At 37.8% G+C, this 25,854-nt stretch overlaps 1 protein-coding gene across 1 annotated transcript in view; it reads left to right on the top strand.

Annotated features, from left to right (window-relative positions):
• The window catches only part of LOC115214891, a 61,723-nt gene extending 37,121 nt beyond the window's left edge, over positions 1-24,602 (top strand). The window contains 7 exon segments of the mRNA XM_036505176.1: positions 8,676-8,718; positions 9,954-10,182; positions 14,780-14,963; positions 18,031-18,264; positions 18,768-18,962; positions 21,371-21,505; positions 24,380-24,602. Coding sequence (XP_036361069.1) covers positions 8,676-8,718; positions 9,954-10,182; positions 14,780-14,963; positions 18,031-18,264; positions 18,768-18,962; positions 21,371-21,505; positions 24,380-24,470 — 1,111 coding nt within the window. The 3' untranslated portion in view covers positions 24,471-24,602.
• Positions 24,603-25,854: the final 1,252 nt, after the last annotated feature.

Raw genomic sequence — 25,854 nt, 5'->3', positions numbered from 1 at the left:
ACTACTACATGCGTTTGATATCATTATGTTATTCCTTTATTGTTCTTATTACTTTTCGGTAGTGGGTGACAAGACTTTAGGACCACCCTGTAGAATACAATTAGGAGGAGGAGGAGACCCCCTTCGGTCATGAATGACCTGGGACTGCACCTGGGACACCACCGATGTTGTCCAAGGGAAAAGCAAAGGCCGATACAACTTGGCACCAATGATGTTGCAACTCATTTCTACAGCTGAGTTAACTGGAGCAAAGAGAAATAAAGTGTCTTGCTCAAGAACACAACACACAACCTGGTTCGGGAATCGAACTCACAACCTCACGATCGTAAGCTTTGCGTTCTAACCACTGAGCCATGCGCCTTCACAGAATACAATTACATACATTATAACTGTTGTTGTTATATATATATAATGTATTGAGTATTAAAGGAAGTAGTGAGTACTTAGTATGAAAGATTAAGAAAATGAGAGAGACTGAAACAACGTGTTAACGATACAAGATACTTTATTCGACTGCCGTTGTTGTACAAGTTAATTGTTTTGGCGGGAAACAAAGTGAAAGTCCTTTTATCAAGGGAGACAATGGGCGACGTTGATTGTTCATGTTTGTTGTGATGATTATATAACATCTTCCTTTTTTTTATTTTTATTTATTTATTTTTTTTTTATCATCTGTATCTACAGGGAATAATTATTTGTCGTCCACTTTTTGTGGTTTTATTATTTTGTAGTGTTGAATTTTGTAGTTGTGCTGTTTTTGTTTTTTCATGCGTGTTTGTTGACTTTAGAAATATATTTTCATAATCTAATTCTTCTGATATGCGAACGTGTTCGTTTGTTTTAAGAATATGTTGTCTATTTCGTTTGACTGTATTTCCTTCCTCTGTTATTACTAAGTATGAACGAGGTTGCTCTAGTTTTTTAATTATTTTGCCCCTTCTAAACCAATTGTTGTTAAACTTAATTCTAACCGTGTCGTGTGGTTTTAACTCTGGGAGTTCTGTTGTAATGTTTGATTTCTTCTTTTCGTGAGGCCTGATACCAATTTTGTCGTGTAGTATGTTTGGGAGATTTGTTCGCAATGTTCTATTCATTATTTGATTTGCAGGGGATGGTGCACCATTTTGTAATTTAGTCGTGCGTAATGCTAAGAGCGCTAACTGAGGTTCTTCGCCACTCTTGAATGCCTTTTTTATCGTCTTTTTTATTGTCTGTATATTTCTCTCAACCATGCCATTGGCTTGATGATAATGCGGGCTTGTCTTCGTGTGATGAAAATGCCAATTTTTTGCAAATTTTTTGAATTCAGCCGAATTGAATTCTGGACCGTTGTCACTTACAACTGTTTGCGGAATTCCGAATTTAGCAAAAGTTTCTTTTAATTTTTTGATTACGGTTTTTGACTGGCAATCATTTATTTCGTGTAGATCAAAAAATCTTGTTGTATAGTCAATAATTGTGACATACGAATTTCCAGACAGGTGAAATACGTCTGTACCCACTTTGGTCCATGGTGTAGTAGGTATTTCATGATTTATTAGTGGTTCGGCTGCTTGTTGATTTTTGTAGTCAATGCAGTATGAGCATGTGTTAATCATGTCTTTGATTTGAGCGTTAATGCCGGGCCAGTATATACATTCCTTCGCTCTCTCTATGCATTTTTCGATACCCATGTGTCCGGTATGTATTCCTGTAGAGCTTCTCTACGTAATGACTTAGGTACAATTATTCTTGAACCTTTTAGAACGAGACCATTGACGATTGATATTTCATCACGAACAGATACGAATGGTTTGATGTTTATTGGTATTTTGTCTTTTGGGGGCCATTCTGTTCTTGTATATGTGACGAGTGTCTGTAGAGACGGGTCGTCTGCAGTGGCTTCTTTATACTCTTTTAATTTAGTGTCGGTTATGGGGTAATTTTTTATTACTGCATGAATGTGCGATTTCATATCTTCGTCTGATACTTCTGGAGTATTTTGCTCAAGGTATGCACGTGATAGGGTATCTGCAACAATTGATTCTTACCAGGTATGTGGTTTAGGTCAAAATCATATCTTTGTAATGTTAGTAGAAATCTTTGGATTCTGGGGGGGCATTTAGTGATCGATTTTTTGAATATTTGCTTCAACGGTTTATGGTCATTTTCGATTCTGAAATGAGTTCCGTATATAAACTGATGAAATTTCTTGCATGCGAAAACTATACTGAGAGCTTCGCTCTCTATCGGACAGTAGTTTTGTTCCGCTTGAGTTGTTGCACGAGATGCAAACGAAACAGGTAGCCATCTTTCGTTGTGTTTCTGCTCAAGTATCGCTCCGAGCCCATGCTTACTAGCATCTGTAGTTATTTTTATTGGTAGATCTGGATCATAAAATTGTAGCACTGGTTTTCTGGTAATCATTTCTTTTAGCTTTTTTATTGCTTCGATTTGTGGTTTGTCGAATGACCATAACGTGTCACTCTGTAGAAGCTGGCGTAATGGTGCTGTGACTTCGGAGTAATTAGATAAAAATTTACATAGGTAATTTGTCATACCTAGGAATCTTTGTAATTCTTTTTTACTTGTTGGCAGTGGCATGTGAATGATTGCTTGTACCTTGGTTGGATCTTGTTTTATCCCTTCGCTGGTTAATATATGCCCAAGGTACTTGATTTGTGATTCATAGAAGATACACTTTGATTTATTTAACTTTAATCCGTGCTTTCGGATTCGATCGAAAACTTGTTGTAGTCTATTTGTGTGTTCTTCTAAAGTGTTGGACCAGATTATGATGTCATCCTGTGAATTTCTTGCTCCTTCTATGCCCTCTATTATTTTTGAAATTTCTTTTTGGAAAACTTCACTGGCGCTGTGAATTCCAAAGGGTAGTCGTGTGAAGCGATACCTTCCAAAAGGTGTGTTGAACGTTAAAAGATGGGAGCTTTCTTCGTCAACTGGAATTTGCCAGTATCCATTAGATGCATCGAGTTTTGAAAAATATTTAGGGTTATGCATTTGTGCAAAAATGTCCTCCGCTGTAGGGAGTTTGAAATGTTGCCTTTTTATGGCTTTGTTTAGATTCTTGGGGTCTAAACAGAGTCGGAGTTTTCCGTTGGCTTTTTCAACGATGACTAGGGAATTTACCCAGTCTGTAGGTTCACTAACAGGTTTTATGATATCTAATTCTGTCATTCTTTTTAATTCTTTGTTGAGCTTTTCTTTTATAGAAAAAGGAACCGATCTTGGTGGATGAATTACAGGAGTTATTTGTGGATCCACTGTGATATGATGTGTTATTGACAAAGTGCCGATTTCTCCGAAACAGTCTTCATATTTTCTAATATGTCGTTTGTGTTCGACGAATTATATTTTGAAATTCTCTGAATCAGGTTCAGATCTTTAGCTGTCTTTGCATCTATAACTGCGTGCGAGTTTGTTTTTGCAACAATGAATTTTATTTGCTTTGATAATTCTTTGTATTTAATGACTGCTGTGCATTTTCCTAGCACTTTTATAGCTGTGTTATTATAAGCTGATAATCGAGTTGAAGTTTTTTGCAGTTGTGGTTTTGGAATTATATTTCATATTCTCTGAATGGCAGTACGGTTACGTCTGCTCCTGTATCTATTTTGAATGTTACATTCGAGTTGTTCACTTTTAGTTCGACCGTCCAAATGTCTTTTGAGTGTGGATCATTTCGAGTGCATGTGTATCGTCATCTGATTCATCGTCGGTATGTATCTCTACTTTATGTACAAATTTTCTTGATTTGCACATTTTTGCATAGTGTCCTTGTTTCTTGCATTTTTCACATGTCTTGTGAAATGCTGGGCATTTATTTCTTTTGTGATTATAACCACAATAGTGACAGCTGGTGACGTAGTGTTGACTTGGCGCTTGAAACTTCGCGGGCTTTCTGTCACTTCCGCCTTGTTCGTTTTGATGTATGGATTGCATATGGCGGGTTATTTGAGTTTTGGCGCCTTTTCTGTCGTGTTGACTATATACCCTCGAGATTTCGTTATCTCTTGTTTCGGATGTGGCATTTAGCATCCTTGATTGGAGTCGTGTTTGCTCTGCACTCTGACCTGCTTGAATTGTTTTTTGTAGGTCTAAATTTGGTTCTCTCAATATCTTTCTCTTAATCTCATGTCTCTGATTCCACATATCAGAATATCTTTGGTGAGACTGTCTGTGAGGTTGCCGAATTCGCACTGTTGTGCCTTTTGGCGCAACTCTACTACGTACTCATCGAATTTTGATGTGTTCCGCTTGTCCACATGTGAAGAATTTGTGTCTTAGGAAAGTTATGTTTTTCCTGGGTTCACAATATGCATCGAATTTTTCGATTACTGTCTGAAGGTTCATTTCTTCGTCGGGTGAATCGAAATCCAGTGTGGAATGGATATCTCGGCCTTTAGAACCGATGCAAGTTAAAAACATTGAAGTTTTTACTTTGTCTGGCTTCATGTCACTTTCTGTTGCTATCAAAAAGAGATTGAATTCTTTTTTCCACTTTTTCCATGCTGCGGCTAGATTTTCCTGATTAAAGTCTAGGTCTTTTGGATGCGGTAAATTTTCCATTTCGTCTTTGAAGTATGATTTCAACTTCTTTTTTCCTTTGGTTTCTGTATTTTGGGTTCTTTTAGTATTCTGACACCATGTTGTTGTTATATATATATAATGTATTGAGTATTAAAGGAAGTAGTGAGTACTTAGTATGAAAGATTAAGAAAATGAGAGAGACTGAAACAACGTGTTAACGATACAAGATACTTTATTCGACTGCCGTTGTTGTACAAGTTAATTGTTTTGGCGGGAAACAAAGTGAAAGTCCTTTTATCAAGGGAGACAATGGGCGACGTTGATTGTTCATGTTTGTTGTGATGATTATATAACAATAACTAATGAAATATTTCGCGTAGAATAAGAGTAATAAGTTAAAAATTTGCTTGGCACGTGTCACAGCGCCTTTTTTTTTATGTGCTCAATCCCTCTAACCTTAGAACGTGGCTATGCAGGAGTGGCTGGGTGGTAAGTAGCTTGCTTACGAACCACATGGTTCTGGGTTCAGTCCCACTGCGTGCCACCTTCTACTATAGCCTTGGAAGTGTCTTCTACTATAGCCTTGGGCTGGCCAAAGCCTTGTGAGTGGATTTGGTAGACGGAAACTGAAAAGAAGCCCGTCGTATATATATATATATATATATATATATGTGTGTGTGTGTGTATGTTTGTGTGTCTGTGTTTGTCCTCCTCCCAACATCGCATGACAACCGATGCTGGTGTGTTTACGTCCCCGTAACTTAGTGGTTCGGCAAAAGTGACTGATAGAATAAGTACTAGGCTTACAAAGAATAAGTCATGGGGTCGATTTCTTCGACTAAAGGTGGTGCTCCAGCATGGCCGCAGTCAAATGACTGAAACAAGTAAAGAGATTGGTGTGACGGGAAAAAGATGAAACTCCACGAGATAGTCCAGTGTCGAGAGGTTATGATGTCAGGGTTTGTTCTGGTTCTTCAGATGTCGGCAGCCACCAATACATCACAAGAGATTGAGTAAACAGTTCAAAATCACGGGAAGTTGGTCAAATAAAGTAAACACCCTAGAAAGTTCTTCCAAAGCCATGCGATTAACAAAAAAAAAAAAAGATTCGATTTTATCGCAGACGTGCACTAAGGGGTTTTAGAAAAACTGTTGAAAAGGCGCCAATTTTGTGGGGCGCAGTCGTTCCTTTTGCTCCCCTATTAGCTTCGCCACTGATTCTAATTCCATTGTTACGCCTCTTCGGTATTTTGAGTAACCGTTTATATTAAACAATATCACTCTCCAGGAGCTTTCTGGAAAATTTTCCGCATGCTTCTTTTCTATATAAGGAAAGCGGGATTATTTAATACCACATGGCCCGTGTATCATAATTTAATGAAATCCTGCAATGAAATTTCTTCTTTGGGAATTTCTGGTGATGTCTGTATTTCTAATTTTGTTTTCTACCACCAAAATAATCAACGCTTGACAGTACAGAAGGCCTCTGTTTTGAAACTTGATAAAATATACGCAAGCTACAAGCGTACTTAATACGCATATCTTCTTGATACCTTTTAAAAGTCTTTTGAAGTGTCAATTAAAAACTCATCCAATTAAATCTAGATGATTTTCCATTATTTTATTCTGCGTGTTATTGAAATTTTCGAGGTTCTAGTTTACTTGAGAAGATGTCTGATTTTTCCACATTTCAATGCTTTTGCCATAGCATTCTGAAACTACTGAGGCGTGTTCTATGGAATACATACTGATGTGTATTCTGAAGAAGACAGTATAACTGAAACTTCTGGTTAAGAATTCCTTTATTCTGTCTTGAGAGTCTATTGGCCCACTACATAGATCGATACGAAGCTAATCAATAGACTTATATCATTGCCATACAAATTCCAGAATTGTTACAATGTGAGAAATCCTTATTAAGACAGTAAGGTTGTTTAGCAAAACACTTTGGTCTTCTATCTTTACTTTGTAATGCTTTTCCCGTCGTTTATAAAGACATCTGTCAAAACATTTAGGCCAGTTGATATTGATTAAATGATATCGTTGATGAAAACATCCAACTCGAAACGTCTCTTCCTTTCTGTCATCATCATCATCACCATCGTTTAACGTCCGCTTTCCATGCTAGCATGGGTTGGACGATTTGACTGAGGACTGGCGAACCAGATGGCTGCACCAGGCTCCAATCTTGATCTGGCAGAGTTTCTACAGCTGGATACCCTTCCTAACGCCTCTGTCGATAAGCTAATTTATTTCACTTTGTTGATTTATTTTGATAAAATGTAAAAGTACGTTGAGAGAAAGTGTGTGTGTGTGTGTGTGTGTGTGTGTGTGTGTGTGTGTGTGTGTGTGTGTGTGTGTGTGTGTGTGTATTTGTTTGAAGAAAGTCTTAAAGCAAGATAGAAATATTTTCTGATATAGAATTATAGAATTCCATATTATTCTATCTATCTATAATACATTGAAAGTAAGCTTGAATCTTGCGTGCTTGCTTGCAATGTTACCCAGCCAAACTGGCGCATAATGGGAATATACAATGAATTAAGTATCCCCTGAAATGTAAATACGAACGGAATTAAACAAGTTTCGCGTAAATCGGACAAGTGGTTGTGGAGATATTAGGGGGTTTGGGATATAAATACCCAAAACGGTGCATAATGGGAAATTATTCTGAAAATAACTTAACTCTGATAGGGAAGAAACTCTTACATTTCGATTAGACACAGTGACTTGACAATGAAAAAATACGATTTGTTTTTTACAGTAAATATTTCTATTTTCGCTTTTGTTAAACACAATATTTTAATCATTTAGTGATATTTTTAAGTGAATGTGATTTCAAAAATGTAAGTTGTTTGTACAGTAAGTATTTATGTTTTAGCTTTCTTTAAACAGACAATATTCTAATGTTTTTTAAAATTATTTTCTAGTGAATACCATTACAAAATTTTTTTGGCATATTTAAAAAAATTTTTAAAGTGAAAATGACTTTAAAAATACGGTAAATATTTCGTAAAAGACCCGTTCGTAACCTCGGTGTCAAATAATTTTTTTCCATAGGTTTTTTCGAGCGCATTCAACGTATCTCACCTCCAAAGATCTGGTTGCTATTTCTAGCACGCCCTGCTACCACGTGACAGCTATTTGCGATAAAGACCCGAAATATCTGTTACGAGGTAGCAGGAAGTGCAAAAAATAGCAGCCAAATCTTTCCTTTTCTGTGGAAAGGAGCCGTTTACATGTGATCTCAATGTCACATTCATTGAAAGCATACGAAATAATCTGGAAAGGAAAAAAAAAACCCATGAAACAAAACCCTGTTGCTGGGAAACGCAGACTTTCACGGTGACCGAATGGGTTATGGGTGGTCTAGGTAGTCTACTACAACTATAAAATCGTGTGTTGCATTTGTTTGTTAAGGCATAGGTGTGTGGTTAAGAAGCTCGCTTTGTAACCATATAGTTTCGGGCTCAGTCTCACAGCACGGCACCTTAAACAAGTTTCTTCTACTCTAGTCTCGGGTTGACTAATGCATTGTGAGCGAATTTGATCAAGGGAAACTGTGTGGAAACCTGTTGGATGAGTGTGTGTGTGTGTGTATGTAATCGGTAGCGAGGTGAGACAAGGCGACTTACCAATGCCCAGTCGACTTTTGGCCTCCTCAGTAGGTATGGAATGGTTTGTTATAAAAATGTTATTAGATCCAATAATATATTTAATGTTTTTCAGTTTTTGTGTTTATTAATTTTTTCAGTTTTGTAAGATTTGTTATAAAAATATTATCACATTTAATAAGATGTTTAATCTTTTCACTTTTTATATTTATTAATGTTTCAATTTTTGTTTTTGTTTTATTGAGGGTTGAACAATTTTTTTTAGTTGGGGGAGATAACCCAAATTTTTAATAGGGATGAGATAACCAAAAAGTACCCATTTTGCCCGGTATGCTAATGTTTCTGCAAGCTCAGCATCTTGAGGTGTCGAAAGGTTATTCGTCATCTCCCTGCAACCTGGTCATTGGCACAAAGGAACAGAAAAAAGTAAACGTAAAAGAGTTTTTATGTGTCTTCAGGTAACTCAGATGGCTCATATATTGCTTACAATAAATTTGTATTTTTCTGACATTGGTGTTTATTCTTTTTCAGGAATATATTTCCAGATAATCTAATGGTGGCCTGTTTTAAGAGAGTAAGTAAAATCACTTATAAAATTGGTTGTCGTCTTTTCTTCTTCTTCTTCTTCTTCTTCTTCTTCTTCTTCTTCTTCTTCTTCTTCTTCTTCTTCTTCTTCTTATTCTTATTATTATTATTATTATCATTATTATTATTATTATTAAATTTCGATGTAATCATAATCTACACACTCTGAAAGGTATTTGTAGAATACTTCACAAAAAAAAAATCTCATCTTTTTGAAAGTTATGAGGAAACAAAGCTGACGCTTATGGATTTTCCGAAATTCCTCACTCCCACCTACAGGAAAAAATTTTTTTACCACAAATCCTGATATAATCGGAATGTACACCATCTGAAGTGTATTTGTAGAAAATTTCACTGAGAAATATCTATTTTTTCTGGAAGTTATGAACAAAGAAAATTGAGGGCCTTTTTAATTTTACATAGTTACAAAACCAGAAATCTGAGTAAGGTAACAATCAGTTAGTGAAGGCAAGTGGCCTAATGTCTCTAGCATAGCTAGAGTGTGTGCTGCCCAGGGTGGCCCCTCCGTTTTCCGCCCAGGGTGGCCCTTCTGTTTACCACCCCAGACCTCACAAAAAACACATATTGCCTACAGTAGACCCAAAAGTAGACCTTTAAAAGTATCGTCCCCCCCTTCCACTCTCCCAGCTACGCTAGTGCTTAATGGATAGGGTGACGCAATTGCAAGGACCACAGATTTGATTCCTGGACTGTTATGCTCTTCAGCAAGACACTTTACTTCATGTTGCTCCACTCAGCTGTAAATGACTGACCCTGCGACGGGTTAGCGTTCTGTTCTGGGTGTGAATCTTGGTGATCTTGGTCATTAATGCTCCTTGAAAACCAGGTAACCGACCCCATGAAACAGTAATGTCCAGAGGATGATGATGACAAAGAACAGCCAATTATATCCACCCGGGTATTCAAATAGTACTTTATTTAATCAACCCCAGGAGGATAAAAAGCAAAGTCAACTTCAGATGGATTTGAACTTCAAACTTAACAAACTGGAACAAATGCCAGGAAACATTTTGTCAAATGTATCAGTTCTTCTAATCCATAGCAGATACATTACATCGGTTTCGAATTTTAGCACAAAGCCAGCAATTTCGGAGGAGGAGGTAAGAAATCATAATTCTACATGATACAAAAATTTATTTTATTTTACAGAATCTGTTTCTGTTTTGGCTTCAGTTGTGAGTTTATTCTATTTTCTGTCAACAGTTCAAGACAGAACAAGTGGAAGTAGCCAACACCAACAACCACACTAGAGCTCCTTTTGGAACCACTGGAGTCAGTACAGAGTTACCAGAGTCTTGGAGTCAGTCATACAGCAGCCTCATTACCAACACAACCATGGATGTACCAAATGTAACTGACAGTGGACTGCAAGACATACCAGTAGCAGAGAAAATTTATCAGACAACAACCTCAACTATGGATGGTTTACAAGGTAGAATAAATAATATAAGATTCTGACTTTTCTTCCTTTTCTAATTCTTCTACTGCATTAGAAAGAGGTGTAGGAACTGGACGAACGGCTTGTCAACATTTATCAAGAAATTTAGCTCACATAAAACCCTCAGCAGACTTAACCATCATTTCATTACATTTAGCAGAAATTTCATCTATTTTAGAGGCTATCATTAATAAATATACACTTGGAAGGGATATAAATAGAACTTCGTTTATTTATACGATTTGTATTTACATTGATTGCACATTTCCTTCTTTCAGGAACAGTCTCCTCTTCTTTCTCTCCCTCTCTCACTTCTTCTCTCTCTCTGAACGTGTCAAAGTGCTGTCATCTGCCTGTCGGCTCTACTCCTGCAACTCAACTTGATTTCGAGCCGGGTCGTCTGCTGCTGGAGAGGACCGATCAGGTAAAGGACCTGGGTATCTTGGTGGATTCCTCTTTTTCGCCTTCGGCCCAGTGCATCCATGCTGCCAACAAAGCACGCGGAATTCTGTTCTTGATTCGACGGTCATTCGGAATGCTCACAGCAGCCATATTCCTACCACTCTATGTCATGCTGGTGAGACCCATATTGGAGTATGGGATTCAAGCCTCTTCTCCTTATCTCCTCAAAGACATACAGCATCTCGAAAGAGTCCAGAAGCTGGCTACCCGCATGGTTCATGGTCTCAAAAATTTGTCCTACGAAGAAAGGCTGAGGACGCTCAACCTTTATTCTCTTGAAAAACGCCGCCGCCGTGGTGATCTCATTCTCGCCCACAACATCATAAGCGGAAAGTGTAACCTCTCGAAAGAGCTGTTCTTCACTCCTGCTCCAGAGCGTCGGCTGCGGGGTCATTCCGAAAAGCTCTACCTGCGATGATTTCATCTCAATCGAAGGAGAGGAGCTTTCTCCGTCCGGGTTGCGGATCCGTGGAACAAGCTGCCAGACGAGATGGTGAAGATGCCGACGACCGCTTTGTTCAAAGCCTCCCTGGACCTCAAGTGGCCTGAACTCTTTACATGAGCACCACCCTGTACTTAACTCCATGTCCCCCTACATGGCCTTGCTATTTGCTTTTGAGCCAAATTAACTAACTAACTAACTAACTAACTTAACTATACTTCTCTTTTTTCTTCACATTTCTTTGAGACATACTCACACACATATCTATTATTTTCCTTTCTTTTTTCCTGTATAGACACTAACAGTCTACAACATATATACTCTCTCTCTCTCTCTCTCTCTCTCTCTTTGTCTCCTTATTCACTTAATACACATGCATACATTTCCAACCTTTTCCTCAGTTTGGAATTGAACTTATTGAGTATAATTCTTTCTACTATAAGCATAAGGTGTGAATTTTTGGTGGAGGGGGTCTAGTTGATTTCATCAGCTTCAGTATGTATATACAGGGTGCAATGGGTCAATTGTTCCCATTTTATATTTTCAATTTCGCGTACACATATTGTTTGTTTTTGATTTTGTCGACTACACAGTATAGCAGGGTCAATTAGGCACTGCCTGTGAGAAAAACAGCACAATAGGCGTAGGAGTGGTTGTGTGGTAAGTAGCTTGCTTATGAACCACATGGTTCCGGGCTCAGTCCTCTGCGTGCCACCTTCTACTATAGCCTTGGGCTGACCAAAGCCTTGTGAGTGGATTTGGTAGATGGAAACTGAAAGAAGCCCATTGTATATATGCATATATATATATTATATTAAATTAGAGATAAAACCACTATTAGGCAAATCATACAATGAAAAACTTAAGCCAATACATAAGATTAATTAATTCATATTATTTAAATATATATCAAAATTATTAAAAAAGATAATTAATTATCTTTTTTAATAATTTTGATATATATTTAAATAATATGAATTAATTAATCTTATGTATTGGCTTAAGTTTTTCATTGTATGATTTGCCTAATAGTGGTTTTATCTCTAATTTAATATAGAATAATATTTTACTATAAAATTGGATTCAATCCTAAATCTGATTTTTCCCTGTAAGTTTGGATTTATTCCCTAATATTTTATTATATATATATATATATATATATATATATATATATATATATATATAATATATATATATATATCATCATCATCATCATCATCATCAATATGTATGTATGTATGTATGTGTGTGCATATGTTTGTGTGTCTGTGTTTGTCCCCCCAACATAGCTTAACAACTGATGCTGGTGTGTTTATGTCCTCGTAACTTACCAGTTCGGCAAAAGAGGCCAATAGAATAAGTACTAGGCTTACAAAGAATAAGTCCTGGAGTGAATTTGCTCAACTAAAGGCGGAGCCCTAGCATGGCCACAGTCAAATGACTGAAACAAGTAAAAGAGTAAAAAGAGAGAGAATAATGCAATTCACTCTGCCAGAAATTTGGAAATGACTTGCGTACTGCTTGGCATTTGTGCCAGAAGCGCCAATACAAACATTTCAGAGTGTCTGGGTGGGAATCTAAGGACAGTGCAGAGGATTTGGAAAGAGTTGGATGAGTCTGATGGTGATTAGGAAGGTATGGCAGCTTGGAAAACTCACTCTGATCATTCCGATAAGAAAAGAATTCCTGAATTTGCTGGTGAGATCCAGGCCATGATTGACAATGATCCCTTCAAGTCAATCAGGTCCATTGCCAGGGACATGGGAGTATCTGAGTTTCCTTTCAGGCAGGTAGTGCATGAAAACATTAAGTATTCCTTATATGAAATGAGAAAGGGCCAATTTTTATCCCAAGCTATCAAGGACAAGAGGAAGGACCACAATATGAAGCTTTCGAACAAACTCAAGCTCCAACCGAACATGCTTTTGTTTTCCTCAGATGAGAAAAATTTCCACCAGAATCAGATGGTAAACACACAAAACAACCATTGGCTTATCGTGTCCCAAAAACATGTACTGAGAGTGATAAAAATCAAACATCCAGTCAACATCATGGAGTGATCACTAGTGATGGTGATGTTATACCTCCATTCATCTTCCCACACGGCCTCAGACTCAACATGGAGGCCTACATCAAGTGCCTGGAGGAGGTAGTGCTGCTCTGAATCAAGAGGGTTGCTGCTTGAAGAGCCTATGTTTGGCAACAGGACTCTGCAACCACATCACCCGTAACATGTGGCCACCTAACTCCCCAGACTGCAATCCCCTTGATTATTATGTGAGAGACCAACAAAACTCCTCATAACACCAAAGATGAACTGAAGGCAAAGATTATGGCAGCACTCACCAACTTAAACAAGGAGACCATCCAGAAGAGTTGCCGGAGATTCTGAAGTTGTCTGGAGACTGAGGTTGAAGCCAAACGCGATTTTATTGAATAAATTTAGTATTTCACGATATTTTTATGCAATTTTGATTAATATATCTGTGAAAATGAGATGTCAGTATTATTTTCATTTTTATGTAATTTAGACAACAGTTTATTCACCGCACCCTGTGTGTGTGTATATATATATATTACTTGGACCTATTGTTTAATTGTGTTTATTTATGTATTTTTACACATGTAAAAGTATATACACTCTGCTTATGTATGTATATATGTATATATGTATATGTATAAGTCTAATATGGATATTTGTTCATATTTTTATATATATTAAATTATACGTGTATCCTGTTTTATGTATTAATATTTTTAAAGTTCTTTATAATCTCTGACGAGGCCTATGGTTATATATATAAGTACCCTATTTTTAAATGCTTACAACCTCAATATAATTGACAACTATAGGCAATAAAAATAAAAATAACTACTTTTAACCATAGACTGAAACAGCTGTAAGGAGTGATTTTAATGATTTCAATAATTTATATTATGATTTTTATAATTTGTATTCTTATCTTATATATATTGAATTATAAGGTATATATGTATGCTATTAAGGTTCTCATTTTGTTAAATGAATAAATAATTCAACATTCTAATATCCGAAAGTTGATGAACAAACTAAATTATTTCTCCATTTTTTTATTTGTATTATATATATATATATATATCATAAAAAGCACTGGTGCTGGTGCCACATAAAAAGCAGTAGTGCTGGTGTTACATAAAAGGTACTGCTGCTGGTGCCATGTAAGGAACACCCAGTACAACCTGCAAAGTGATTGGCATTAGTAAGGGCATCCAGCCATAGAAACCATGCTAAAACAGACTAGGGAACCTGATGTGGCCCCTGGCTTTGCCATCTCCTGTCAAACCACCTAACCCATGTCAGCATAGAAAATGGACATTCGATGATGATGATGATGATTATGTGTGTGTGTGTGCGTGTATCTGAGTGTGTGCGTGTATCTGAGTGTGTGCGTGCATGTGTGTATGTCTCCCCCCTCACTCATGCGATAACTGGTATTGGTTTGCTTACATCCCTGTAAACTTGGCAGTTTTGCAAAAGAGAACAAATAGAATAAGTATCAAACTTAAAGAAGAGAGGAAAAGTATTGGTGTGAATTTGTCTGACTAAACCTGTGAAGGCAGTGCTCCAGCATGGTTCCAGTCCAATGACCGAAACAACAAGTAAAAAAAATAAAGATAACTACTCAACACGTTCTTTTCCATTTGCAGATCATCCTTCAAGATTCGAACCCTTTCTCACCCTAACTGATGGCACCAATTTGCTGGGTCTTGTGGTGTATTCATTAATGATGAGTATAGCCATCAAGCGTGTGGGAGAACAAGCTCGGTTACTTGTGGATATTTTCACAGCTTTTTACCAAAGCACTTTGAAACTGATAGGTTTTATTACATGGTAAGCTATATCTCCTTTTATACGACATCACCTTCTTTTCATTACAAGTTTTTGCAACACATTTTCATTACACAATGTTTTCCATGTCTATTGAGCCACTGTGAGAGCCTTGTCTCTACGTGTTACACATCATCATCATCATCATCATCATCATCATCATCATCATCATCATCATCATCTTCTTCTTCTTCTTCTTCTTCTTCTTCTTCTTCTTCTTCTTCTTCTTTATTACAATGTTGAAGACGATGATGATGACAATGGTGAACAAAACCACCACTCAACCTCCTCCTTCTCCTTCCCTCCTCCCCTTCCATTCACCCATCTGCCCCCACCAACCCCCGTCTCCTTTACCACCGCCACCACCACCACCACCATACCCTCGACATTGCTTTCTTAAGTCTTAGGATTCACAGAGCTGGTTGCCTGTTTTCCATTTTGCATGAGTTGACATTATACCTTGTTGCTGCTACTGCTGTTGTTGTTGCTGCTGCTGCTTTAAGCAGGAAACCTCCTTACTGTCAGGAGAGACATGTATTAAATTGCACCCACTACATGCAACATTCACTACATGGAATAACTGCAAGCTGTCAAATAGTATACTCACCACATGTCATAGCTTCTAAATGGTGTGAATTGCATCTACCACAGCTATAAGTGCCACATGGCTGACATCAAGACGCGGAGGATGAGGATGATGATGATGATGATAACACAGGCTTTACATTTGATATGAAATTATATAAGATATATAAGAGGCCTCAATTGGTCATTGTTGACTATTTATCTACAACTGGATATAAAAGTTTTGGAAAGGTATTTCCCTGTCAAATTTCCGATACATGAAAGTCTCCACTCTCTTCATGACTGATGTTGTCTAAGTTCATTTTCGGCATTTGATGCTTTGGGAACCATAAAAAAATACGGCTTGATATCAGTGTCATTGCAGGCTACACTATCAGAACACTAAGAAACAGGATAAACACTGCAAGACATCTTGGCCAATACTCTTTTACTCTTTTACTTGTTTCAGTCATTTGACTGTAGCCATGTTGGAGCACCGCCTTTAGTTGAGCAAATCGACCCCAGGATTTATTCTTTGTAAGCCTAGTACTTATTCTATCGGTGTCTTTTGCCAAACTGCTAAGTTACGGGGACGTAAACACACCTGCATTGGTTATCAAGCAATGTTAGGGGGACAAACATACAACACACACACACACACACACACACACACACAAATACATATATACGATGGGCTTCTTTCAGTTTCCGTCTACCAAATCCACTCACAAGGCCTTGGTCAGCCCGAGGCTATAGTAGAAGACACTTGCCCAAGGTGCCATGCAGGGGGACTGAACCTGGAACCATGTGGTTCGTAAGCAAGCTACTTACCACACAGCCACTCTTATGCCTATACTTTAACAATTTCACTAAACCACCTCTCTAGATTGGTATTTTTTTTATCAACCCCAAAAGGGGGAGAAGCAAACTCGATTTCAACAACAACAACAACTCACACACACTCACACACACACACACACACACACACACACATGTATTCACAATGGGCTTCTTTCAGTTTCTGTCCCACAAATCCACTCACAAGGCTTTGGTTGGTCCATGTCTATAGTAGAAGACACTTGCTTAAGATGGTGTGCAGTGAGACTGAAGCAAAATGTCCCTCAAATTACATTGTAGTGTCTTGAATAAAGTAAAGACATTACATAACATAGTCCTAAATATTGGGTTGTCTGGAAAGTTTGTGCCGATTTATAGTAGCTTACCTTTCGACTTATTTTAGAACATGGTTGAGTCCATAAAATAGGATTTGACTACCCCTCCATTTAGAGCACAGTTTAAGCTATCTTTGTGTGGAAGAAGGTTTATATTCCTATAACCTGTGTTAATTCTGTAACCCTTTAAAATGGAAGATAAGAAAGTTCATTTCGGCATTTGATGCTTTGGGAACCATAAAAAAATTGCTGTAGCTCGGCTGGGATGTGTTACCCCACCCTCCATATTCACCAGATATTGCTCCTTCAGATTTCCACTTATTCAGGTCTCTGCAGAATAGTCTTAATGGTAAAAATTTCAATTCCTTGGATGACGTAAAAAGATACCTTGATGAATTCTATGCCATGAAACCACCTCAATTCTGGGAAGAGGGTATTTTCAAGTTAATGGAAAGATGGAGAGGCATTGTTCAACAAAATGGTTCATATTTGGTTGATTAAAAGTGTAATGGCAAGTATTTATTGACCTTTTTCTTTCCTTTAAAAATCGGCACAAACTTTCCGGACAACCAATACATACCCTCTCACTAGACATAATGGCTTTGTTGAATATTTCTCAATGTAGGTTTGCTTTTTCAGTACTGACCTGCTACTAAACAACAATAACACAGGCAGCTTGAATTTTACACAAATCTTGTATTTTAATTTATGAAAATTATCTCAATATGAAGGTTATGCTAGGATACAAAATACTGCATTATTTACTTTGAGATGATCTCTTATATGGACTCATGGTGCATAAAAGCACTTGTAATTGTATTGTTGATAGACAAGAACTGTCTGCTATGGCTGCTATAGCTGCTATGGCTGCCAGATCACTTGATTTTACCCTGCTATGGGTTCCTCAGTGACAGATGTTCAGCAGCCGCATAACAATATGCAAAATATTTCTTAATAAGCCCATAGGCTGTTTGCAACACCAGTGCCTGAATAGACACTGATATTCTACATATTGTTGATGAGAGATTTGGCTGTCATGCTACTGCTCGACATCTGTCACTGAGGAACTCATAGCAGGGTGAAATCATATGATCTGGCAGTTCCAGTGGCTGTTACAGACAATTCTCATCTGTCAACAATACAATTACAAGTGCTTTTAAGCACCATGAGTCCTTATGAGGGATTCTCTCAAGGTAAATAATGCAGTATTACTTGTTCTAGCATAACTTCCACATTAAGTTGGATATCAAGATTACCTTTTGGTATTAATATTGTTTCTGTTGCTATTAATTAACTAAAAAATTATATTTTTTCTCTCTCACCTGATTTCCTAGGTTCTCTCCAATTGGAATATTTTTCTTGCTCACTAGTACAATGATTGGATTGGAAGAACCTTCCACAGCTTTCCATCAGGTGTCCCTGTACATAGGAACAGCCTTGGTTGCTCATTTAGGCTATGGGCTGGTGTTATTACCCTTGGTATATTTCCTGATGACACGGAAAAACCCAGTAAAATTTCTCTACAAGAACTCATTGTGTATATGTACAGCATTTGCCACATCATGCAGGTATGACCACCCCTACTTCCCACCTGAAATAAGTAAAAGTTAAAAGATATTTAGGAAAAAAAATCTTCTCTGTTCAAGCCTTTCCACTATGGGAAGAAGATATGTGTGTGGTGCATATACATACATACACACACACATATATATATATACATATATATATGTATATATATATGTATATATATATATATACATACATATATACATACATACATATATATATATATATATATATATATATATATATATATATGTATGTATATATACATACACACGTGTGTGTATGTATGTATTAATGTATATGTATATATATATAATCATTTTATAAAGGTAGGATTGCATATGTTTATGAAAAACTCTTCAAAATAATTTGTTTTAGATTTTCAATAAGGTGTTCAATAATAAAATTTTCAAGAAAAAAAAGGGAAAAGAAACCCTGTTGACCCTTCTTCCTGTTGTTATACTTCATCCAGTTTTATTTTTCATCTTGTGCCATTTTCTTGCAGTATTACAAATTTACCTGTGATGTTACAATGTGTTGAATGCAAGGCAAGACTCCATCATCAAGTAACTCGCCTCACATTGCCCCTTGGGGCCATTATTAATACTAATGCTGGGGCCTTGTACAAGTCAGTAGCCTGTATATTTATTGCACAATATGAAGGGGTTCCCTTGACAATTGGAAGGTTGATAATTATCAGGTAAGGTTGTTTATTATCTTAAACACTTGACTGATCAAATGCAATGTCATCTTGTACTTATCACTTTTTCTTCACCTCCATCCCTCCCTCCCTATCTCTCTCCTCCCTATCTCTCTCTTTCTGATGTCTGTACACACACACACACACACACTCGACCAAATGCATGCACACATGAGGAGGTCTAAAAATGTACCTGGACTGTTATGATTAATAAAAAAATAACTTATTTACCTAAGTTCTAATGTCACCTCTTTCGAAATAGTCACCTTGCACAGGAATACACCAGTCCCAGCATTCCTTCCACTCAAAACATTGTATACAGACTCATTTCCTCGTTGCCATAAGCTTACCGAAGCATGCTCAGTGTCTCTGTAGAGGCCTTCTCAAGTTTAACGCAAAATTTCACATTGACTCTTTGTTCCAACTTCCTGTCCATGACAAAAATCACAGACTACAGCATACGCGTGATCACAAAAACACAAATTTTACAACTTATGAAGAAGTAAACACAATGATATCACTCAGCACACTGCCTCATGAAGGTCACTACTAGCTCTCACTGTACACACAGCCATGTGCTGCCATCTGTTGGAGCACTGCAGAACTTGTCCAGGAACTTTTTGATAGCATCTCATATATATAAAAATATATATGACAGACTTCTTTCAGTTTTTATTCACCAAATCTCCACTGACAAGGTATTGACTGACCCCAGGACTATAATAATAATAATAATGAAATTATTGTACACAGTGCTCAGGTGCACCACAACTTGTCAAAAGTGCATATAAAGCATATGCAGTAATGTACAAATGTCTGGAAAGTGAACAGTGTATGAGTCAGATACATGCCTGCGTGTATATGGAGGGGAGAAAATCAGGTGTAGTGTTGGAAAATCTCAGGAAGCATGGAAGTTTTAAAGGATGCAGTGCTCCAACAACTAACAACTGATACAGGCAAGACATTTTCTCAGTATTTCACACAGTGGGACTGAACTGAAAATGCCTGTGGTTGTAAAGCAAACTTTTTAACCACACAGCCATTCATGTTCCTATGTAACACACACACACACCACACCACACCAAACCACACACATGGTCACTGTCCAATAACTGAAGCAAGTAAAAGTTAAAAGGTATTTATGGAAAAAAAATATTCTCTATTCAAGTCTTCCTTCTTTGGTTGTAGGTTGCAACCATAATCAAGTGTGTGTCTATTTATTAAAGCAAGCAGCCTTTACACTTAATTCATTGCATTCCTCTGGCCATTATCTTCATGAGAAGAGAACAGTGAACTTTCAATTAATAATTACTGGTACTCTTTATCCACACATTTTTCTTGTTTTCTTTATTTGGTTAAGCCTCATTTGAGGAGTCCCTGACTATTCATATAATTATATCAACTAGTTTGTTAGTCCACATTCCTCTGTGAGGAGCATAGGGTTGGTTTCCTGGTTTCTCTGGAGTCTAGGTTCCTCCCAGACAGGGTGCAAATCTATCACTGGATTACTCATTTTTACCAGTTGAGTGGACGGGAGCAGCATGAAATGAAGTGTTTTGCACAAGAACACAATGCATCACCTGGTCCAGGAATTGAAACCACAATCTTACAATCATGAGTCCAACACCCTAACCACTATGCCATGTGCCTTCAACCTATACACAGACATGCAGGAAGTAAATAGACACCCTTAATTTTCAAAATCTTTTATTTGATATCAATTGGTTGAAGAGGAGGTTTTCTTCTAGCTGCTCATCCATAATACCCAAGCTTATGCAGATATCTAACACAGGTTCTTGGACTAACTTCTAGCTGTTTTACAATGTCAGAAGCCTTTGAAAGGGGTTTGTTTTCCACAATTCTCTTCAAACAGCGAAGCTTCCTTTCTGAGGGCCCATTTCGGCCGGGATGAGAATCTGTTGATCATTTTCCTTGGCTTCTGAATTGCATTGTAATTCTATTAACAGTAGCAAGAGGAATTTGAAGATTTTTGGCAATTTTTGACTAGCTAAGACCAGCCTCAGATTGCCCAATAATATGACCTCTTTGAAAATCTGATAGTTCTGCTGAATATTTTGTGTGTGTGGCATGGTTACTCTTCGCAACTGTTTAATATAATGGCACCTGGAATGAAAAAGAATAATTACATTGTAAATTCTACACCGCTGAAAACATATTAAGACACTTAGATCAGAAATTTTGAAATTTAAAGGTGTCTATTTACTTCCTGCATGTCTGTGTATAATTATAAAGCCATGAAATATTAAATCCTTGATCTTTCAAATATTCTATATTGTTCTTGTTTACTGTTTTGTTGCTTTAATACTTTGTTGACTGTTAGTGATATTCAAATAAGTATAAATGAAATATTAAACTGCAGATATCTTATTCTTATGTTTATGTTTCAGTATCACATCGGCCCTTGTATCAATTGGTACAAGAAATCTACCCCAAAATGGCAATCTGGGTATCCTTGCTGTCCTCACAGTTGCTGGTATCCCTAATGAAAATGTCTCCCTAATTATGGCAGCTGACTGGATCTTGTGAGTAGGTTACTGAAGTGAACTATTCTATTATTTCTAACAGAGCATCATTAACTAAGACATAGATTCCAGGCATACCAAATTCTTAGAGAAGTTTCAAATCCCAGGTGAAGCTAATTTACTTCAGTGGTGTAACATTAATGCCCTTAAGAAATGTAGTGACCCCACAAAATCATCATTATCGTCACGACCACCACCATCACCACCACTACTACTACCACCACCACCACCACCACCACCGCCACCACCACCACCACCACCACCACCACCACCACCAAATGAATGGGCTTAATATCAAAGAGGAAGGTGATATTTAGCTAGGTGTTAAGAAGCCAAAGTATAATAGAGGGACAAGGACAGGTATCTTTCTACGAAGGAGATACATGGCTACCCAACATTACCTAAGGGTAAGTGAGAGTAGATGGAAGGAAGACATAAGGTGGTGAGCTGGCAGAAACGTTAGCATGCGGAGCGAAATGCTTAGCATTATTTCGTCTGCAACTACGTTCAAATTCCGACGAGGTCGACTTTACCTTTCATCCTTTCGGGGTTGATTAAATAAGTACCAGTTACACACTGGGGTTGATATAATAGTCTTAATCCGTTTCTCTGTCCTTGTTTGTCCCCTCTGTGTTTAGCCCCTTGTGGGCAGTAAAGAAATAAGATGGCAGGAAGAGAATGATGGTGCTGACAAGATATCAGAGCTTACTCAGGAGATACAAGAAAGTGAATATAAGAGAGAAAACAGACAAAGAATCAGGAAGGTTGAATGGATAAGTTCCTTAGAGTGGGAGAGGAGAGCGAGAGATGGTTGGAGATGGGGGGAGAGGTGAATATAGTGAATGGAAGTAAGGTGGAGGTGTGGGTGATGGTAAGTATCAGTATGGAAAAGGTGAAGATGAAATAGTGGGAGGGACTTAGGAGGGAGGAGGTGGTAAGTGGCAATACAAGAAGGGAGGAAAGCAGCGATTTAACGAACCTGTCGAACCTGTCGGTAGATTAGAAAATATGTAAATGGTGTGAGGAGTGGGAGAGTTGGATGAGAGAGAGAAATGTGCAGAGACAGAGATGGATGTTAGAGGTATGAAGGGGTGGCTATAGTGAGTGGGGGGGGGGCAAAGGTGTGTGAGGCCATCAACAGCAAGGTGATGAGAATGATGGCAGATAAAAGAGTCAGTGGCTGATATATCCCAGGGAGGCACAGAAAAGGGTGATTAGTGGAAAGTAAAGTGGGAAGAGATGATATTGGAGAATGCGGGATGGATTTTAAAAGAAAGTGGTTTCAAGGAGAGAGAAGATAACTTGTAGGTGGATGAACGATGTACATATTCTGCTCTTGTATGTTTGTATGCCTTAGTTTGAAGAGTGGAGGGATGGGTGTTCGAAAGACGAGAGGTGAGAAAGGCTTAATGGGGACAGATTGGGTGAAGGGACAGGGCAAGATCTGGGGCTTCATATCCTATGTAAAACAAAACAAAACAAAAAATTCTGACAGATTGAATTTCTGATATACTGTTGATATTTTATATAGTTTTTCCATTTCCCTGAGCAATTATTATTGTTTTATATCTTGAACAAACAATACATAATGAGATTTCTGGATTATCTAATAAAAAATAACAATAACAGAGCAAAAAAAAAATCATAAACCCTGCGTGGTTCTCTCCCCTTAATTGGAAACTTTATCCTCCCTTCTAATTCTTAGTAAATTTGCTTTCTCTCTTTCTCTTACTTCAAAAGCAATCATCAGTCGCCAGTCAAATTTCCCTCTAATATCTGTCCCTAGACCATTTTTTTCCAGTCTAGTTTGAAGTGGTGGTAGCAGAATTAAAAGAAGAGCCATCTGAACTCACAGAAGAATTCAAATGAAGCATTGTCAATTAAAAAAAAATAATAATAATAATAAAAACCACTTGTCACTTTTCCAGTGCCGCAGCTGTTTGAGGTGGTGAATCATTCCACCCTGAAGTATTTGTATTCACTCAGGTGGTCTGAACTCTTTCAATTAAGAATCTATATTAGGGACATAAAATAACATCAGAGGCAAACAAAAAAAAAATTAGCTGCCGATTTTCTAGTAAAGTAAAGATGATGTCATCTAGAGCTCTTCATCTATGAGACTAGGCCATTCTTTTGGTCTTTAATTGCATAAAAGTAGAAAGCGACACACTTTTTTTCAAAATCCCTTATAATACATGACATCTTAATTTTAAACAAAGTGTCTTACCCCAAATCATCATCATCATTATTATCATCATTATCAACATTTAATGTCTGCTTCCCATGCTGGATGGCTTGACAAGAACTGGCAAGGTCAGAACTGGCACCAGGTTCCATAGTTTGTTCTGGCATAGTTTCTACAGCTGGATCTCCTTCCTGATGCCATACACTTTACAGTATGTCCTGGGTGCTTTGTATGTGGCAGCATCACCAGTGATTTTTTTTACATGGTACCAGCTCCAGTGCTTTTCATGTAGCACCAACACCTGCATCAGAACCAGCACCAATGCTTTTTCACATGGTACTTTAGTTTTAGGATATCAATTCTGTGGGTTTTCGTGAGTATTTCAAATGCATCTCATTTGTCGGTCTTTTGTCATTTCCTTTGTAAGGCTCAGCGTTTTGAGATTAGCTCTCATATTAACCTCTGTGAAACCCGAGTATCACTGAAAGTGGAATGTTATCCTCACACAATTTAGAATGATCAGCTGTTATACAGACAAATATCAGAGACCACATTCAAAGAAAGACATGAACAACATTTAGTTTAATTTTTCTGTCTTATGAATTAATAACTTGGTACTTAATTAAGAAATCCTCTACACGTGCATAAGTATATCCTCACACTTGATTTTTATCTTTTTTATTTCACAGGAATCGAATGGGTGTAACTGTGAATACCATTTCTGATGTTGTTGGAACTGGTGTTATACATCACCTAACGTCAGTAACTGACTTAGCTTGATTGTTTGAACTAGAATTGGAAACAGGACCTGCTACTTCATTTTCAACACCAATTCCAGATATTTTCTGTCTCTTTCATTATTTTTTTGTTTGTTGGTTTTTCATATTTTTTAAAGATTAAAGTTTTGCTGAAAGAACGAACATTCTAGTTAGCATTTTCATTTTAGTCAAGTGAAGTCATTGTCGTGGTCGATGACAGTATTGCCTGATTGGCACCCATGCTGGTGGTACATAAAAAGCACTATTTGAGCAAAGTCGATGACAGTGCCACCTGACTGGCTCCCATGCTGGTGGCATGTAAAAAGTACCATTCGAGCATGGTCGATGCCAGTGCCAGCTGACTGGTCTCATGCCACTGGTACGTAAAAAGCACCATTTGAGTGTGGTTGTTGCCACTGCTGCCTACCTGGCTCCCATGTCAGTGGCATGTAAAATGCACCCACTACACTCTCGGAGTGGTTGGTGTTAGGAAGGGCATCCAGCTGTAGAAGCTTTGCCAGATCAGATTGGAACCTGGTGCAGCCTATTAGCTTGCCAGCCCTCAGTCAAACCAGCCAACCCATGCCAGCAGGGAAAGCGGATGCTAAACGATGATGATGATGATGATGATGTTATTGTTTAACTTCCGGTAGGTCCAATCAGGTCCAATCTGACCAATCAGATTTAAGATAAAAGGTGTTCCAACCATGGCTATCTATCCTATCCATCTGATGGGAATTGTGTATCTAGGGCTACCATATGTAATTATCCCTCTCTTTTACAGATGCTAGGATGCTATTTCTAGCATGCCAAGCCACCACTTAAAAACCCCCTTGTGAGATAGCATTGTTGCTGTAGTCTTTAAAGCTACTATTATCATCATAAAAAACCTAATCACAGATATTCCACACTTTATCCTGGGGAAGATTTAGCTTAGCTTTATAAAACTGAAGCTAAGCCTTGACCCTTAAAAATCTCAGAGATTAGGATGTATTTACATTGTTTACCTATACATAGGCTTTGGCATGGTTATGTTTGCTTTCCAATCACGTGGTTTTGGATTCAATCCCTCTACATAGCACCATGGTTCTGGGTTCAGTCCCATAGCATGGCACTTTGGGCAAGTGTCTTCTCCTATAGCCTTAGCTGACCAAAGTCTTGTGGGTGGATTTGGTAGACAGAAACTAACAGAAGCCTGTTGTATATATACATATATAAAAAGCACATAAAAAGCACCCACTACACTCACAGAGTGGTTGGTGTTAGGAAGGGCATCCAGCTGTAGAAACACTGCCAGATCAGACTGGGCCTGGTGCAGCCTTCTGGCTTCTCAGACCCCAGTTGAACCATCCAACCCATGCCAGCATGGAAAGCAGACGTTAAACGATGATGATGATGATGATATG

This window comes from Octopus sinensis, linkage group LG8, assembly GCF_006345805.1.
Source record: "Octopus sinensis linkage group LG8, ASM634580v1, whole genome shotgun sequence".
NCBI lineage: Eukaryota > Metazoa > Mollusca > Cephalopoda > Octopoda > Octopodidae > Octopus > Octopus sinensis.
Note: the sequence above shows the minus strand (reverse complement) of the source record. Positions and strands in the feature narration are given on the sequence as shown.